Here is an 18955-nt window from a genome sequence, read left to right as displayed (position 1 = left end):
TATTCTATTCTATTCTATTCTATTCTAAAGACAGAAGTCATCTTTGATAAGAATCTTCTCCAATAAAATTCATGCAGAATTACCCTCCCAAGGGGATATGTAAAGTTGTATTTTCTCCTTCTCTGATCTCAGTCACTTCAGATGACTTTCCAAATGTTCAAAGGTGGCACAGATGTTATGGGGCAGAGAATGGAGTCTCCAAAAATGTAACTTCACTTCTTCTCAGTGCTGTACAATGACAGGACAAGGGGCAATGGACACAAACTGGAACACAGGAGGTTCCCTGTAAACAACAGGAAAAGCTTCTTTGTTTTAAGGGCGGCAAAGCACTGGAACAGGCTGCCCAGAGAGTCTGCGGCATTTCTGTCTCTGGAGGCATCCAAAACCTGCCTGGACATGCTCCTGTGTGATTTATTCTAGGTGATCCTGCTTTAGCAAGGGGGCTGCACTAAGAGGTCACTCCCAACCCGTACCATTCTATGATTCTGTGAAAGCAGTAGATGGGAACTTCATATTTCTACCCAACATCACTGCACTCCCCACTCCAATCCAGCTCCCCTCATGAGGAAGCAGCATGAGATCAGTATTAGTAAGTACACTAGCAAGGATCAAGTATATTGATGCCTTAGGCTGCAAGGCTTTTGTGACTTTATTCAGGGTTCAGTGAATACTTACAGCAAACTTTGCAAGTACTTGTGAATTAGTCCTTCACCTTCCCTGTAAACCAAGTAACTATAATCTTTCCTGCAAATGAAGTCTGAACAGCAAAAGGGTTGGGCAACATGCCTTCAGCTGCTAAAAAAAGGCAAAGGTGCTGCAGGCAGTGTCTACTCAAGTGCCCTGGGCCACACTGACTCCCATGCTGCTGAGCTTCCCAACTTTGCAGACACTTCCCCTGTTGCCTTTGAACAGATTTACAACATTCTCAGAAAATAAAGGATATAGTGCTGTAATCTTTGTGAATCGCAGGGCCATTTTGAGTTCCTGCACTGAGTGCAGCAGTAATCCACAATCCTTGGGTAAAATTAATGACAAATACTAATTACTTTTTTTAAGCAGAGTCATGTTTCAACTATGACTCAAAAGTAAAAGGCCTTAAAAGCTTAGTTAATGTGAAATACAATAGCTGAGACTAGTGCTGCCATTGTAGATCCTGCTGGGTAGCTGCAGACACTTTTAAACTCAGTGCTTAGTTGTGCTTCTTGCACTTTCTTTTAAACTACTTAGACATAGCTTTACAATTAACTAAAGCATAATGAGTACTTGCACTCATAAGCCATCAGAGTATACCAAAATCCTGTACAGGTATTACCCAGCAAAACCCACAGTACGCAAGTTTGATTCAGATAGGGCTCAGGTAAGCGTCTGTTTCAGAGATGCTTAAATCAGCACACAGAAAGGTTTTGTTGCCTGGTGCTTCTCCTCCTCCTGGGATAGTATTTCCATCTCTACATAACAGCATTCCACCCAACAGCAGTTTGTAAATGATTGCTCTGTTAAGCCTGGAGTAAAAAGAGTACTACTGTACTCTAATTTAAAGTCTATGAAATTCAAAATGATAAGATGAAAACAGACAAAATATTCAGATGCGGTTCCTGAACTTGAGAAGCAAAGAGAGGTGTTGCAGATTTCCAAGCAGTTGTGTGTACATGGTTTACATTTTATACTTTAAAACCCCATGTTTAGTAGATGTCACTGTATGAGTACCAAACTGCACACACTGAAAGCTGAAATTTTCCTTTAGAATCTCAGATGAAGTAAACCTTCTTGCCAACAAAGTATTCCACTGTTTATATAACATCACTGGATGGTCTTGCTAGAATAATCTTGTGTGTGCACTATCCCCCAATAGGTTACCATGGCAACTTGTATTTGAATTGCTATAAATTTCTATTTTTAGAGATCACATTTTTAGAATAAAGAAAATCACAAATATTAAGTATAATTTCATTAATAGAAAATACCCCATTTTTATCATCACCATACTTCCCAGAAAAGACATTGCTGAAGTTAAATCAGGCAGTAATGCTAAAAAGAAAAAAAATTAACCACAGTTATCAAGAAAGTTTACTACTAAGCAGCCTTATCATAATCTAAGTGCTGTGTGAGTCAATAGCTCATGCTGTGAGGCAAAGATTGATGTTCACGGAGTTCTGTCTTGGTTTCAGGAAGCCCAGGATTTCACTCAAGTGATAGTGGGGTTAGTCATCATTTCAGCTGATACAAAACAAAAGCATATTCGCCAGAATAATCAGGAAATAATGTCTTCATTTCAGGTGTGGGAAAACCTTGAAGTGAAAGTAACATCTCTGTTCCAAACTGAAGTTACCGTAACCTTCAATTACTGTGTTCAAGAGTGCTTACTAAGTGCACTTAGTCTTTAGTCCTTACATACACATTTACTTAATGCTTTAAAACTTGACAATTCTCGAAGTTGTCTTCCTACATGAAAGATCAAGGTTCAGAGCAGCAGCCCTGAAGAAAATCAAAACACTGACTTTAAACATTGTCATTGCAGTTCTAACACCACCTTGTTCTGTATGCCTGGAGTTGGAGGCAGAATACAATCTTTAAAAACACCCACCAGAGCTGCAGTTTCTGCAGGATGAAGCTTAGCTCTGAACACTTCACAGGAATCCTGGTAAATACGCCGCAAACCACTTATTACCATTTTGTAATCAAACAATTCCAATTACAAGTTCTTTTTCTTGTATTGCAGGGAGAATTTGCTGGTGGTTACTCCTCTTGTTTGTAAATTTGAGGCAACGCTGTATGTTTCTCCCAGAGGAGTTACAACCATTTGTTCCAAAGCCCTAGGTTAGAAAGCAAACCCACATGACCACTGACAACAGCAACTAAAAGACAGCACTAAAATCCAGAAAGTAGTCAGCATCAAAATCTAAAATCCCTACCCGAACAATGGACATTACCTATACCCTCAGTGAGGGTCATCCTGAGAAATCAATGGAGGAGGAGCCAGGGTGACCCAACCACACTTTGTTAACTCAGATCACCTCCCAGTGCAGACAGAGCAAAGCTGGGAAAGGGCTGAGGTCACTTTCCAGCAATACCATCACCAGGTCACCCCAAACCCAAGACCTCCAACAGCTAGGAGAGGGATGACGGCCTACTGGTGGGGCCAGCTGCCCCAGTCCCAGACATACTTCTATGCAGGTGCTCAGAAAGGACAAGGGCACCTTGGGGCTAGGCTGCTCCTGCCTGCACACACACACACAAATTGGTCCCCCAGGGAATGCACCTCCACACCCCCAGGCCAGGAGGGTGAGTATGGCTCCCTTGGAGGATCCTCAGGGCACAAATCCCACCTCACCTCATGTACGCTCCCCTGGGGGGGGCACTGGCAAAGCAGAATCCCCTCACAGACTGACATCACCGGCAGATGTGGAGGGGACAAACACAACTACCCCACAGGGGCCAACATCACCCCCACACAGTGGCCCACCAAGGCACAGCCTCTGCATGCCCAAGCCAGCTGAGGCAAGCTTCCCCTCGACGCCCCACACATCTGCCTCCCTATGCAGGGAACCATGATGTGCACACCCCTGGCAGCCCCTCAACCTCCCCAGCTGCCTCGGGAGGGAGCGCCAACCGTCAGCGCTTACCCTGGCAGCCCGTGAGGAGTAGGGGTCCTCGAAGAGTGCCCAGATGCGGGGCTGCAGCCGCTGCCAACGCCCGCCCTTGCCTTCGGCGGTTGCCCCCACGTTCTCGATGGCCAGCCTCTTGGCAGCCAGGTCGTCGTCGTCACCATCAGGGGGTGGCTCTCCCGTCAGCAGGTTGGGCGCCTCGAAGATGTCCAGGGCCTCCTCGGCGTCACGGTGCTGGCGGTATGTCATCCAGCAGCAAGGCTCCACGTCGGTCTCGTCAATGCCCCAGAAGGCCAGCTCCTCCTCGAAGAGCGGCCCGCAGACGTCGGCAGGGCAGTGCAGCTTGCTGGTGCGGTAATAGTTGAGCACATAGGCAAAGACCCCCGGGTGCCGGTCAAAGAAAAACTCACTGGCGCCGCCGTTGCCCCGGGGACTGCAGCCGCTGCCAGGCTCCGGGCACCCGCCCGCCGGTGGTAGCGGCGGATTCGGGGGAGGCGGCGGCTCCTCGCCGCTCGGGGACTCGCTCCGGCACTCGCAGGCGAGCAGGGCCAGGCGGGTCCCTGGCAGAGTCTTCAGGGTGCTGCGGTCGGTCTCGTGCCACGTGCCCCCCACGTTGAGGATCACCCTCTCGTTGTCCTCGAGCTTCCCCATCGCTCCAGGTCGGACATGACTGGGAAAGGCTCGGGAGGCGGCAGAGGGGGGTGAGGGGATAGGGGAACGGTCGCTGAGCGGGGGCACAGCCTGTCGCCGGCAGGTCCGCGGTGGACGAGCTTCTTCTGCCTTAAACGCAAACAGAAACAAGAAATCGAGGAGAAGCCTCATTAGGCATCGCCGAGCGGAGGGGAAAGCTACTCCCCGCCGCCCCTGCCTACCCCAGCGCTCTCCGTTCCTCGACCTCCTGCCGCCACGCACCTCTCGGCCCCGCGGCCACCCACCGCCGGGCAGCAGCTACGGGCAAGGCTCTCCCGCCTGCCCGCCCTGGGTAGTGCTCCGGGCGCTCTCCCCCCTTTCCCGTGGGAACAGGCTACCGAAATAGCACTGCCGCTTCTCCCGCGTGAGGATCCGCCACCTCTCCCACCCCGCTCTCCCTCTAGGGGGATGGAATAGAAAGTCTGCGGTTAATTATTTAATGGGCATCTATCTTTTATTATCGTAACAGCTTGGAGGAGGGGAGAAGGGGTTGCGGAAAAGGTTTAGAGGTTTGTCTCTTCTCCTCCCATCTCTAATGTGGAAGGGGAGGATTGCTTTTGGGGAAGAAATACCAAGCCCCTCATTAAACCGACAGCAGGCACACCCTTGGAAAGGCTGTCGGAGTGGAGCTCGGCTCGCTACTTTCTCAGACAAATCACGAACACGAGCGTGCATCGCGGGGAAAGGCCGGTGGTCCCAGCGCCGGGCTGTCCCGGGTTCCCCCCGGCTGCCCCCCGTCAACCCGTCTTCCTCCTCGCCGCCCCCCAAATACCTTTGCAGAGGAGGGCGAGCTGCTTTTCTTCTCCAGCGGGTTTCGGCTGCGCGGGGGGGCAGACGCCGCGTTCCAGCTGCTCTCCGTGCCTCCATGCCAGGCGAGAGCTACTTGTTGGTGGGTTGGGGTTTTTTTTTCGCGTTCAGGTAGCTGTTTTACCTCTCTCCATGCTCAACTTCGAAAGGCGCAAAAGCTCCCACCGCCCGCTCGCAAATCCCCTCCTCTCATTTCACAGCTGCAGCCTTTCTGCACCGGGACAGCGAGCGAGCATCGCAGGCGGCGATCGGAGTCATGGGCGGCAAGCCGGGACACCTCGGGGACCGGTGCTGCCGTATTTCCAGCGCCTGTTGGGGAAGACGAGCCCGAAGGTGGAACACGCATCTCATCTGAGGCTGAGGCTCCTCCCTGGGGCGGGATGGGGAGCCGTCATTCCGTACCCCTCCAGTCCCCCACTCCCAGGCCTGCGGGGCAGGCGGGAGAAGCGGCAGTGCTATTTCGGTAGCCTGTTCCCACGGGAAAGGGGGGAGAGCGCCCGGAGCACTACCCAGGGCGGGCAGGCGGGAGAGCCTTGCCCGTAGCTGCTGCCCGGCGGTGGGTGGCCGCGGGGCCGAGAGGTGCGTGGCGGCAGGAGGTCGAGGAACGGAGAGCGCTGGGGTAGGCAGGGGCGGCGGGGAGTAGCTTTCCCCTCCGCTCGGCGATGCCTAATGAGGCTTCTCCTCGATTTCTTGTTTCTGTTTGCGTTTAAGGCAGAAGAAGCTCGTCCACCGCGGACCTGCCGGCGACAGGCTGTGCCCCCGCTCAGCGACCGTTCCCCTATCCCCTCACCCCCTCTGCCGCCTCCCGAGCCTTTCCCAGTCATGTCCGACCTGGAGCGATGGGGAAGCTCGAGGACAACGAGAGGGTGATCCTCAACGTGGGGGGCACGTGGCACGAGACCGACCGCAGCACCCTGAAGACTCTGCCAGGGACCCGCCTGGCCCTGCTCGCCTGCGAGTGCCGGAGCGAGTCCCCGAGCGGCGAGGAGCCGCCGCCTCCCCCGAACCCGCCGCTACCACCGGCGGGCGGGTGCCCGGAGCCTGGCAGCGGCTGCAGTCCCCGGGGCAACGGCGGCGCCAGTGAGTTTTTCTTTGACCGGCACCCGGGGGTCTTTGCCTATGTGCTCAACTATTACCGCACCAGCAAGCTGCACTGCCCTGCCGACGTCTGCGGGCCGCTCTTCGAGGAGGAGCTGGCCTTCTGGGGCATTGACGAGACCGACGTGGAGCCTTGCTGCTGGATGACATACCGCCAGCACCGTGACGCCGAGGAGGCCCTGGACATCTTCGAGGCGCCCAACCTGCTGACGGGAGAGCCACCCCCTGATGGTGACGACGACGACCTGGCTGCCAAGAGGCTGGCCATCGAGAACGTGGGGGCAACCGCCGAAGGCAAGGGCGGGCGTTGGCAGCGGCTGCAGCCCCGCATCTGGGCACTCTTCGAGGACCCCTACTCCTCACGGGCTGCCAGGGTAAGCGCTGACGGTTGGCGCTCCCTCCCGAGGCAGCTGGGGAGGTTGAGGGGCTGCCAGGGGTGTGCACATCATGGTTCCCTGCATAGGGAGGCAGATGTGTGGGGCGTCGAGGGGAAGCTTGCCTCAGCTGGCTTGGGCATGCAGAGGCTGTGCCTTGGTGGGCCACTGTGTGGGGGTGATGTTGGCCCCTGTGGGGTAGTTGTGTTTGTCCCCTCCACATCTGCCGGTGATGTCAGTCTGTGAGGGGATTCTGCTTTGCCAGTGCCCCCCCCAGGGGAGCGTACATGAGGTGAGGTGGGATTTGTGCCCTGAGGATCCTCCAAGGGAGCCATACTCACCCTCCTGGCCTGGGGGTGTGGAGGTGCATTCCCTGGGGGACCAATTTGTGTGTGTGTGTGCAGGCAGGAGCAGCCTAGCCCCAAGGTGCCCTTGTCCTTTCTGAGCACCTGCATAGAAGTATGTCTGGGACTGGGGCAGCTGGCCCCACCAGTAGGCCGTCATCCCTCTCCTAGCTGTTGGAGGTCTTGGGTTTGGGGTGACCTGGTGATGGTATTGCTGGAAAGTGACCTCAGCCCTTTCCCAGCTTTGCTCTGTCTGCACTGGGAGGTGATCTGAGTTAACAAAGTGTGGTTGGGTCACCCTGGCTCCTCCTCCATTGATTTCTCAGGATGACCCTCACTGAGGGTATAGGTAATGTCCATTGTTCGGGTAGGGATTTTAGATTTTGATGCTGACTACTTTCTGGATTTTAGTGCTGTCTTTTAGTTGCTGTTGTCAGTGGTCATGTGGGTTTGCTTTCTAACCTAGGGCTTTGGAACAAATGGTTGTAACTCCTCTGGGAGAAACATACAGCGTTGCCTCAAATTTACAAACAAGAGGAGTAACCACCAGCAAATTCTCCCTGCAATACAAGAAAAAGAACTTGTAATTGGAATTGTTTGATTACAAAATGGTAATAAGTGGTTTGCGGCGTATTTACCAGGATTCCTGTGAAGTGTTCAGAGCTAAGCTTCATCCTGCAGAAACTGCAGCTCTGGTGGGTGTTTTTAAAGATTGTATTCTGCCTCCAACTCCAGGCATACAGAACAAGGTGGTGTTAGAACTGCAATGACAATGTTTAAAGTCAGTGTTTTGATTTTCTTCAGGGCTGCTGCTCTGAACCTTGATCTTTCATGTAGGAAGACAACTTCGAGAATTGTCAAGTTTTAAAGCATTAAGTAAATGTGTATGTAAGGACTAAAGACTAAGTGCACTTAGTAAGCACTCTTGAACACAGTAATTGAAGGTTACGGTAACTTCAGTTTGGAACAGAGATGTTACTTTCACTTCAAGGTTTTCCCACACCTGAAATGAAGACATTATTTCCTGATTATTCTGGCGAATATGCTTTTGTTTTGTATCAGCTGAAATGATGACTAACCCCACTATCACTTGAGTGAAATCCTGGGCTTCCTGAAACCAAGACAGAACTCCGTGAACATCAATCTTTGCCTCACAGCATGAGCTATTGACTCACACAGCACTTAGATTATGATAAGGCTGCTTAGTAGTAAACTTTCTTGATAACTGTGGTTAATTTTTTTTCTTTTTAGCATTACTGCCTGATTTAACTTCAGCAATGTCTTTTCTGGGAAGTATGGTGATGATAAAAATGGGGTATTTTCTATTAATGAAATTATACTTAATATTTGTGATTTTCTTTATTCTAAAAATGTGATCTCTAAAAATAGAAATTTATAGCAATTCAAATACAAGTTGCCATGGTAACCTATTGGGGGATAGTGCACACACAAGATTATTCTAGCAAGACCATCCAGTGATGTTATATAAACAGTGGAATACTTTGTTGGCAAGAAGGTTTACTTCATCTGAGATTCTAAAGGAAAATTTCAGCTTTCAGTGTGTGCAGTTTGGTACTCATACAGTGACATCTACTAAACATGGGGTTTTAAAGTATAAAATGTAAACCATGTACACACAACTGCTTGGAAATCTGCAACACCTCTCTTTGCTTCTCAAGTTCAGGAACCGCATCTGAATATTTTGTCTGTTTTCATCTTATCATTTTGAATTTCATAGACTTTAAATTAGAGTACAGTAGTACTCTTTTTACTCCAGGCTTAACAGAGCAATCATTTACAAACTGCTGTTGGGTGGAATGCTGTTATGTAGAGATGGAAATACTATCCCAGGAGGAGGAGAAGCACCAGGCAACAAAACCTTTCTGTGTGCTGATTTAAGCATCTCTGAAACAGACGCTTACCTGAGCCCTATCTGAATCAAACTTGCGTACTGTGGGTTTTGCTGGGTAATACCTGTACAGGATTTTGGTATACTCTGATGGCTTATGAGTGCAAGTACTCATTATGCTTTAGTTAATTGTAAAGCTATGTCTAAGTAGTTTAAAAGAAAGTGCAAGAAGCACAACTAAGCACTGAGTTTAAAAGTGTCTGCAGCTACCCAGCAGGATCTACAATGGCAGCACTAGTCTCAGCTATTGTATTTCACATTAACTAAGCTTTTAAGGCCTTTTACTTTTGAGTCATAGTTGAAACATGACTCTGCTTAAAAAAAGTAATTAGTATTTGTCATTAATTTTACCCAAGGATTGTGGATTACTGCTGCACTCAGTGCAGGAACTCAAAATGGCCCTGCGATTCACAAAGATTACAGCACTATATCCTTTATTTTCTGAGAATGTTGTAAATCTGTTCAAAGGCAACAGGGGAAGTGTCTGCAAAGTTGGGAAGCTCAGCAGCATGGGAGTCAGTGTGGCCCAGGGCACTTGAGTAGACACTGCCTGCAGCACCTTTGCCTTTTTTTAGCAGCTGAAGGCATGTTGCCCAACCCTTTTGCTGTTCAGACTTCATTTGCAGGAAAGATTATAGTTACTTGGTTTACAGGGAAGGTGAAGGACTAATTCACAAGTACTTGCAAAGTTTGCTGTAAGTATTCACTGAACCCTGAATAAAGTCACAAAAGCCTTGCAGCCTAAGGCATCAATATACTTGATCCTTGCTAGTGTACTTACTAATACTGATCTCATGCTGCTTCCTCATGAGGGGAGCTGGATTGGAGTGGGGAGTGCAGTGATGTTGGGTAGAAATATGAAGTTCCCATCTACTGCTTTCACAGAATCATAGAATGGTACGGGTTGGGAGTGACCTCTTAGTGCAGCCCCCTTGCTAAAGCAGGATCACCTAGAATAAATCACACAGGAGCATGTCCAGGCAGGTTTTGGATGCCTCCAGAGACAGAAATGCCGCAGACTCTCTGGGCAGCCTGTTCCAGTGCTTTGCCGCCCTTAAAACAAAGAAGCTTTTCCTGTTGTTTACAGGGAACCTCCTGTGTTCCAGTTTGTGTCCATTGCCCCTTGTCCTGTCATTGTACAGCACTGAGAAGAAGTGAAGTTACATTTTTGGAGACTCCATTCTCTGCCCCATAACATCTGTGCCACCTTTGAACATTTGGAAAGTCATCTGAAGTGACTGAGATCAGAGAAGGAGAAAATACAACTTTACATATCCCCTTGGGAGGGTAATTCTGCATGAATTTTATTGGAGAAGATTCTTATCAAAGATGACTTCTGTCTTTAGAATAGAATAGAATAGAATAGAATAGAATAGAATAGACCAGGTTGGAAGAGACCTTCAAGATCATCGCATCCAACCTATCACCCAACACCGCCTAATCAACTAACCCATGTAACCAAGCACCCTGTCAAGTCTCCTCCTGAACACCTCCAGTGACGGCGACTCCACCACCTCCCCGGGCAGTCCATTCCAATGGGCAATCACTCTCTCTGTGTAAAACTTCCTCCTGACCTCCAGCCTGAACTTCCCCTGGCGCAGCCTGAGACTGTGTCCTCTTGTTCTGGTGCTTTGCATTTTCTCCAGATACCTAGATACCTGGTCGTGTGCTGTGGCGAATGACTGGAGTGGCTTAAACTTTTAGGGCTTTGGCTGTGTGATATGCAAGATGTTCTTTTGGTGGAAGAAATGCTGACAAGATGTTCTGAGATGCCATGAATGAAGTGAAGATGTGTTAATTTCAGACTATATGATCCTAGATTAATAGTGAATAGTTCATAAATTAAAATCCTTTATCTCTCTTTTATTCAACAAAGAGAGCAAGTATTCTGGCATTTCATAGTTTTTAAGTTATGCAGACATCCTCTATCTGAAAATGATAGGAAACAGTGAAGAGGGATAAAGAAATTGCAGAGAGGTTATTCCCTTTGCCATATTGCTTACCCTAATCCTGAATTTATTAAGTGGGAAAATAATCCATTAGATGAAACTGGTGAAAGCCAGTCACCCTCCTTGAAGCATTTAGCCTGTGAGGGCTGCTGTTGTTAAAGAAACAGCAAGATTTGTTCCTAATGACAGAAACAATGCATGAGTGTTACAGATATTCACATAACTGTAGCTTCATGCACACCTGGGCTGACTAACTTGCATTTTAAGTAATTGTTGCTAATCTACTTCTGATGTGCTGTCTTTTAAAAGTCCCAATTGGAAACTGTAGGTTAATACATGAGGTATTCAACATAAATTATCTTGATCTACCTTAAATGTAGATGGCCTTTGATGGCAGTGACATATCAGTGAGGTGAAATCAGCACAATTTCTGCCTCCCGAACTTCTTCCTTTACAGCTGTTCTGCCTGATGCTGCTAAGTGTCTCCATAGAAACAAGCCATCTCTTGGCTTCCTCTTCCCATTGAAAACAGCCTTCTCACTGGCACTTATTCATCTGGGAAAAGCATTCTGTCATGGCTCTGACATAAATGCTGCAGAGATGATCTGTCCTATCATTTCAGAAATAGATGCTGTTATGTGCACATGCATCAAGCCAGATTCATCTGCCAAAGGCTCTAAAACATTTTGGCTAATGGACTTAGGCTGAATTTGCTTTGGTGTAACCGGGAGTGGAAATTAGCTTAACATACAGAGACCAAGATAATAATGGTGTGAGAAGGACTTGTAGTTGAAAAATCTGGCAGACCACGTTCTCTTCCTTTATGTAGTTAACAAGCAATGTACTACCTGTCACATGTGTTTACAGTGGTAAAACTTTCTGAGAGGTTTACTTTGGGCACAAGAATTTATCTTCAAACTGATTAAGATGGTGGTAGAAGGAATAGCTCATGCCTTCTGCTGAATGTTGTTTAAGCTTCAATGCTACTATCAGCTGAGGTATTCTGCATTGTCACAGGATGCAGTCACGATATGAAAAAAAAGTGATGTCAGCAAATTGGTAGCTCCAAAGTCCCTGTATTCTTAAACTGCCTGCTACTTCATCCAAGGTAAATGTATCCATCTGTACTTTGTGAACATATTGGCTTTTTTTGGTGAACTTGTGTTAGCCCATCATCAAAGATGTTCAGAACTCAGACTGATCCCAAATCCTTGATTAGTTTCCTTTGCTAAAGGAAATTTAAGATATTTTAAAGGAAGTTTGTGTAAAGCTTGATTGTCCTTTGCTCCCTCAGCATCCATTCCCTGATGCAGAAGGGTCAGATGAAAGGAAAGGCATCCCGATATAAATGTTTGCTAGTTTAATAGTCTCTTATGGAGTATTATCCACTGATTTTAATACAGAAGAAACAAACTCTTCTCGTTAACAAGTGCTATTTCATCACTCTTCATTTCTCTGAGAGTCCTCCTGCTCATCCTGCTCTTCAGACTTGTGGCTCATCTTGGAGAAACGTAGTTTGCCTTAGCCACAACTGGAAAGAAAAGATTTGTGCTGTCTGTATTTAGCACCCGGTGGGCTTAGTATCTTCTCTTTTAAATCTCTTTACTAAACTCTTCTTTAGGCCTCCTGGCAATGCAATTTACAAACAATTGTTCATTCAGTGGAGAAATTTGTGGGGATTTTTGCAGTTTGTTGGCTTGGGGTTTTGTTTTGATGATGTGTATTTGTTTTGTTGTGAGTAGGCAAATAAAATACAGATATGGTGATGTTGGGAAGATCAGGCTATTGGTTATTGTTCTGCTTAGTTCTTGGTTATTGTTCTGCTTGGGGTCAGAGTGGCTGGAGAGCTCCCAAACAGAGGGGGACCTGGGGGTACTGATTGACAGCTGCCTGAACATGAGCCAGCAGTGTGCCCAGGTGGCCAAGAAGGCCAATGGCATCCTGGCCTGCATTAGGAACAGTGTGGCCAGCAGGAGCAGGGAGGTCATTGTGCCCCTGTACTCTGCTTTGGTTAGGCCACACCTTGAGTCCTGTGTTCAGTTCTGGGCCCCTCAGTTTAAGAAGGACATTGAGACACTTGAACATGTCCAGAGAAGGGCAACAAGGCTGGGGAGAGGCCTTGAACACAAGCCCTATGAGGAGAGGCTGAGGGAGCTGGGGTTGTTTAGCCTGGAGAAGAGGAGGCTCAGGGGTGACCTCATTGCCCCCTACAACTATCTGAAAGGTGGTTGTAGCCGGGAAGGGGTTGGTCTCTTCTCCCAGGCAACCAGCACCAGAACAAGGGGACACAGTCTCAAGCTGTGCCAGGGGAGGTTTAGACTCGAGGTGAGGAGGAAGTTCTTCACCGAGCAAGTTGTTTGTCATTGGAATGTGCTGCCCAGGGAGGTGGTGGAGTCACCATCCCTGGAGGGGTTCAAGAGGAGATTGGATGTGGCACTTGGTGCCATGGTCTAGTCATGAGGTCTGTGGTGACAGGTTGGACTCGATGATCCTCGAGGTCTCTTCCAACCTTAGTTATACTGTGATACTGTATATTTCTTGTGTTGATATAATTCCTTTACAGAGACTCATTCTTTCACAAGCACACACCCTTTCCAGTGTAAATCAGTAATTGCATAGTAACAAAAATCTGTTTTTAAAGGCAATGCTGGCAAGGCTATTCAAGAATTGCACGTGGAGAGAAAACAGGGGAGCTACATCCGTTCTTACTTACATGTGCTGTTATTTCCAAAGAGCCTTTCTCCTGGTGCAAGGGCTAAAACATGGAGATATTTCACATGCCAGAAATAACACAAAGTGGTGAACACAATACACAATTGTGCATGGACATACTAATCTAAACTTTGCGTTGGCAGTGTTCATCAACGTGATGAAAGGTTCGGGTTGTAGCAAGGGCCATTCTCTTCCCTCTCCTGCCATACGCAAGTATATGTTGCTATAACTAAATGGGGGTTTTGTTAGAGTGAGCTGCAGGAACCGCTGCAGTGAACAAACGTGAAACCTCACAGTTTGGTTTGTTGTATTGTTGTTCTTTTAGTTATTTAGTCTTTAAAAAATCCTACAAATGTGTTAATTAACATCTCGGTTAGTAGCTCATGATGACTAAAGCACTTTTGAAGGAAAAAATCCACTTCCATCTGTTAATCAGTACTGTTAAAAGTAGAGTGCCGTCTAATCACATGAAATACAATTTCTTGTGATTTGTGATTTGCTTTACAGAACGTTTGACTGAAGTGTTGGCTTGAAGCTTAAAATCCAAATTATTGAATTTCCCTTTCTGTTCTTGCCTTTAAGCTGAAAATTCTGAAATGTTGCTGTGATTTTGGGCTTCAGTCTTTTCTCATTACAGATAGCCTTTTGTAGTTTCTCAGGGAACCTTAGATATTAGGTCTTCGATATGCTCCTGCAAAATGTTGTAAATGGAGCAGAATCTCTTGCCCCAGTGCTGCATGGTGTGGTAGAGTTCATTAATATGCATTAAATATACCAGACTATTATTTCTGGAAAAAGTATAGCTACCCAAGTGTTTACATTTTCATTAATGTATAGCTTACAAAATCACTTTCCTGAAAAAAACTGTGACTAGTCTTTGAAAAAAGGGGAAGTATCCCTTGAAGTTGTGGGTTGGGTTTTGATAATTTGTAGGGTACTACTGTCATAGAAGTGATCTTTGTAACTGTTTAGTCCTTATCCTAAAAGATGTGGGATTTTAGAGCCACAGATACCAAGTGCTGAAACTCAATTAATGGCTGAGAAAACTTTTTTTTTCAGTGAATTGCACTGGAGAAGACGAAATTCCACAGAGGGCCGCAGAGCAGTGCTGTGAAATGTTGTGTACATGTTGCTGTAGCAATGAGGAGCACAGGCTGAGTTCCTGATGGTTTCACGAGGGGACATCACTCTGGCACTGCCGCAGCGCTGAGATTGTTTGATCGTCCTCAACAGCAGCCTGCTGGCAGGTGCTCCTCAGTAGAGGGGAGAGTGATGTCTTCTAATCATATTTCTGTTGGCCTGCTCAATTTCTCAGACCATAAATATTCATAAAATATATCAGTCTTTTATATGCTGTCTAATATAACATTGAGAGTAATTGAGTATGTAGTAATTAGTATTTTATGTAAAGCTTGTGCAATAGCAGAATTATCTTTTTATGAAGTAGTGGCAAAAATTATTACTTAATCACTTAATCATAGAATCAACCAGGTTGGCAAAGACCTCAGAGATCATCAAGTCACAGGACAATGTAAATGATATTTTAAAAGTATATAGAGATGTGGACGTAAGCATTCTTTAGTTCTTAGACAACACCAAAGGAAGTCACAGAATTACAAAATTGTAGGGGTTGGAAGGAACATCTGGAGACGCCCAGCCCCTCTGCTAAGACAGGTTTCCCCAGGCCAGGTTGCGAAGGAAAGCTTCCAGGCAAGTTGTGAGTGTCCAGAGAAGGAGACTCCACAGCCTTTCTGGGCAGCCTGTTCTAGTGCTCTATTAACCTCAAAGTGAAGAAGTTTGTCCTTACGTTTCAGTGAAGTCTCCCGTGTTCCAGTTTACACTCATTGGCCCTTGTCCTATCACTGGGCACTGCTGAAAAGAGTCTGACCCCATACTCTTGACCTCCACCCTCATTAGGGTGCCCTAATTAGTCCTTATTTTTACATAGATATTCAATAATTTTCTATACCCTTCAAGTGAGCTATTTTATCTTCTGCATTGTCACTTGGTAATACTTTGCCCTTATGAATGGCAATCATTTTTAATAATTGGTTTCAAGTGTGTCTTAATTTTCACAAGATGATAATTGTTAGGAGCTGAAAAAGAAAAGTTAGTTTTAAAAAAAAAAAAAAAGAAAAAAAGAAAAAAAGAAAAAAGTCATCCCAGGTGTTGTGTTGTGCAAGCTTTTTTCCCAGACAGGAATTTTGCAGTACTCTGAGTTTAATCCAGATGCGGTTTAGGGAAGGACCCTTATTTGTCTTCCTGGTTTCTGGTCATATTTGGGAAGGGAGTTTTCTTGAATTTTCACTTCTAAACCTGATATCTACCTTCAGTTTTCCATTTGAATTTTAGGCTACAGTTGATGTTGAAAAACATCTGCCCCATATGGGGACAGGCTGCAGGAGCTGGGGGCTGTTCAGCCTTGGAGAAGAGAAAGCTCCATGGAGACCTTATAGCAGCTGTCCAGAATCTGAAGGAAGCTGGGAGCACTTCTTTTACATTTAAGCTGGAGGAAGGTAGAGTTAGACTGGATAATAGAAGTAAATTCTCTGCAGTGAGGGTGGTGAGACACTGGAACAGGTTGCCCCAGGAGGTTATGGATGCTCCCTCTTTGGAGGTATTCAGGGAAGGTGTCCCTGCCCGGGGAGTGGGAGGGTGGTGGGTGGTGGTGGTGGTGGAATTAGATGATCTCTAAGGTTTCTTTCAACACATATCATTCTGTTATTCTATGATTTGTGCATTAGTCTGGGAAATTATTTCAGCAAATTGTTAAAAAACTTGGTGACAATGGAGTTTTTGCCCTCTACAGCTTCTTGATCAGGGGAAGTGGAGAGGGAGGTGCTGATCTCTTCTCTTTGCTATCCAGTGACAGCATGCATGAGGATGGTTCAAAGGTGCATCAGCTGCTGCCAGCTGCTTCCTAGTGTCCAGTGCAACTGGACATTGGAAGGGACCACCAAAGGTGAAAGCTGTGAATGGTGTAGGGTCTGTGTTGTGATGAACTTACTTGGTCAGGCTAGGAGGAACATGGAGAGTGTAGAGAGATTCAGGTTTATGTCTTTGCTAGACAATATCATCTGCGCTTCACCACACCACTGTGATTTGCCTTGCCTGCAAACTGGAAAGGTACAAATGTTCTCTTACCTTAGAAAACAGAAAAACTAACTGAAACAAACCAAACCAAACACTATACTGTGCTGAAATACTGCAGGAAAAAAATAAAACAAAGGAGAATTGTATCCTAGTTGGTGACTGTCAGATACAGCAAAGGAGAGCTTAGGTACTTTTTAAGGGAAGTTGGGTATTGTTTTCTGGTTCCTGTGCCCAAAGATTTAGGCATGCATAATCACCCCATGGTCCTTTGTTGTTTGGGTTTTTTTCCATGCAGTGGATCCACGGTGGAGGTTAAACTGGGCCTGTGTAGTCTTTTGGGTGTATGCAGTAATGAGAGGAAATCCTCATAATATATCGCTAATTTTGTTTGCAGAGCAGTTGGAAAGTGTATTCAGAGAGGGAAACATACATCCCACACCTGACCTACATGGAAAGGAGAAAACTTTGGAATCAGTAAGCAAATATTGTCCAGGCTGTGAACTGACTGAGGCAGGGTCTACAGGGGAGAAGGCTCTTCAGTGATATTAGTAAAGGTTGCTTTGTATCAGGGGAACACAAGGAGATGAATGAAGGTGGGTTTGACACGGATACGGTTGTCAGTGCTTCTCTGCTGAAACTTAGTAGTAACATTTCTGAAATAAAAGGGTTTCAGAATTTAAAACACCTGAAGCAATGTAATTCTCAGTCTTCCTCGCAGATTGCTGGCGGTTTTCAAAGGCGTTTGGCATTCCATCCCTGCAATTAAATTCTGGCACAATATAGTAGAGAATCTTAAAATAAGAAATATTGGTCAATCTCTACAGCTGACTTTGCTACCAATTAGATCTGCAGTTTGTTAAATATTTTCAGTGATTTCATATTGATTCTTGATTGTGTTCTGTAGCTGCTTTTGAAATGCAGCCGGGTGGTGAGCCTCGGGCACCAGCTATGGCAGGGGTTAAGCTTTCAGGCTGTACTTCTAGGGGGGACATTTTACCAGATTTTTTTAAAAAAGAAGAAGAAGAGGGAAAAAAAAAGGTAGAAGATTCCAAACAAATGTCCAATGTGAATAATACTTATGATAGCACTTGTTTTATATATTTCAGGACTATTTGCATTGGTTAGTGAAGGCTAGTAGCTATTCTTTGCTGCTTTTTAATGTGTTCGTTATCTGTGCTCAGCTGTGTAGGTGATCAGTATTGGCTAAGCACATAGCAGTCTAATAGTTGAGTTCCTGTACATTTTGGCAAGAGATTTTCTCAAAGAAATGGATAATACCTCTTGCTTAATTCTGAAACAACACCCATCTTTGTGTCCTGCTGGAGCATGTCCAGAGAAGGGCCACGAAGATGAGCAGAGGGCTGGAGCACCTCTCCTATGAGGACAGACTGAAGGAGTTGGGGCTGTTCAGTCTGGAGAAGAGAAGGCTCCCAGGTGACCTCATTGTGGCCTTCCAGTATCTGAAGGGGGCTACAAGAAGGCTGGGGAGGGACTTCTCAGGATCTCAGGTAGTGATAGGACTAGGGGGAATGGAATGAAGCTGGAGGTGGGGAGATTCAGGCTGGATGTGAGGAGGAAGTTCTTCCCCATGAGAGTGGTGAAGTCCTGGAATGGGTTGTCCAGGGAGGTGGTTGGGGCGCTGTCCCTGGAGGTGTTTAAGGCCAGGCTGGATGAGGCTCTGGCCAGGCTGATCTGGTGTGGGGTGTCCCTGCCCATGGCAGGGGGGTTGGAGTTAGATGATCCTTGTGGTCCCTTCCAACCCTGACTGATACTACTACTATGATACTTAAGTTCTTATGTGCAAGAATTTTAGCTGAGAGCTCTTCCTATACAGGCAAACACATTTTCATGAGCAAGATGTTTAACAGTTTGTTGTGAAACAAAGTCAAATATTTTGGACTGGATCAGAAACCTTAATGGTTCTGTAAGACGGAAGCCATGTAGAGCAAGTGCATTGCTGTCAATGTGGTTGAAATGTTTTGAAGATCTATCTTTACAGATGCCTGAGGCACCAATGATGTTGGTTTGAACATTCCCTCTTCCTCCACAAACACCTGCTCCCAGTTTAGCATTACATTACCTTTACATGCCAGGGAACCTGCACTGAATTACTACAGAAAATTTTGTAAATAGTTTCACTTCTAGCTATGTCTGGCCAAGATTTGAGGATGCCCTTGAAGCATGTGGTTAATGTGACTGAATGACTTCCAAAAGATGGCAGCTGACAAGTGCTAAGTCTGCTGTGATCATGGACAGGCAAATGATCTCTTCATTCACTGAATTGCTTTGGAACAGGATGCTCAGTGTCTTTTTCTATTAGGAATCAGCATTGCCTATAGACTTGACAGGAGAAAGCTGCCTTTTTGGCATTTCT

At 46.4% G+C, this 18955-nt stretch overlaps 2 protein-coding genes across 2 annotated transcripts; one reads left to right on the top strand and one right to left on the bottom strand.

Annotated features, from left to right (window-relative positions):
• Positions 1-2544: 2544 nt before the first annotated feature.
• On the bottom strand, positions 2545-4290 carry LOC137456616 (voltage-gated potassium channel KCNC2-like). Its single transcript, XM_068168142.1, has 2 exons — positions 3624-4290; positions 2545-2813 (listed from the first exon to the last, which is right to left on the bottom strand). The coding sequence occupies exons 1-2, from the start codon at positions 4254-4256 to the stop codon at positions 2679-2681; spliced, it is 768 nt and encodes a 255-aa protein (XP_068024243.1). The 5' UTR covers positions 4257-4290; the 3' UTR covers positions 2545-2678.
• Positions 4291-5603: 1313 nt separating this feature from the next.
• On the top strand, positions 5604-7653 carry LOC137456612 (voltage-gated potassium channel KCNC2-like). The gene is made up of 3 exons (XM_068168137.1): positions 5604-5681; positions 5814-6574; positions 7385-7653. The coding sequence occupies exons 2-3, from the start codon at positions 5942-5944 to the stop codon at positions 7517-7519; spliced, it is 768 nt and encodes a 255-aa protein (XP_068024238.1). The 5' UTR covers positions 5604-5681; positions 5814-5941; the 3' UTR covers positions 7520-7653.
• The last annotated feature ends 11302 nt before the right edge of the window (positions 7654-18955 follow it).

The sequence above is a fragment of the Melanerpes formicivorus genome, unplaced genomic scaffold, assembly GCF_026170545.1.
Source record: "Melanerpes formicivorus ecotype bairdi unplaced genomic scaffold, bMelFor1.0.p_v2 SCAF_133, whole genome shotgun sequence".
NCBI classification, from domain to species: domain Eukaryota; kingdom Metazoa; phylum Chordata; class Aves; order Piciformes; family Picidae; genus Melanerpes; species Melanerpes formicivorus.
Note: the sequence above shows the minus strand (reverse complement) of the source record. Positions and strands in the feature narration are given on the sequence as shown.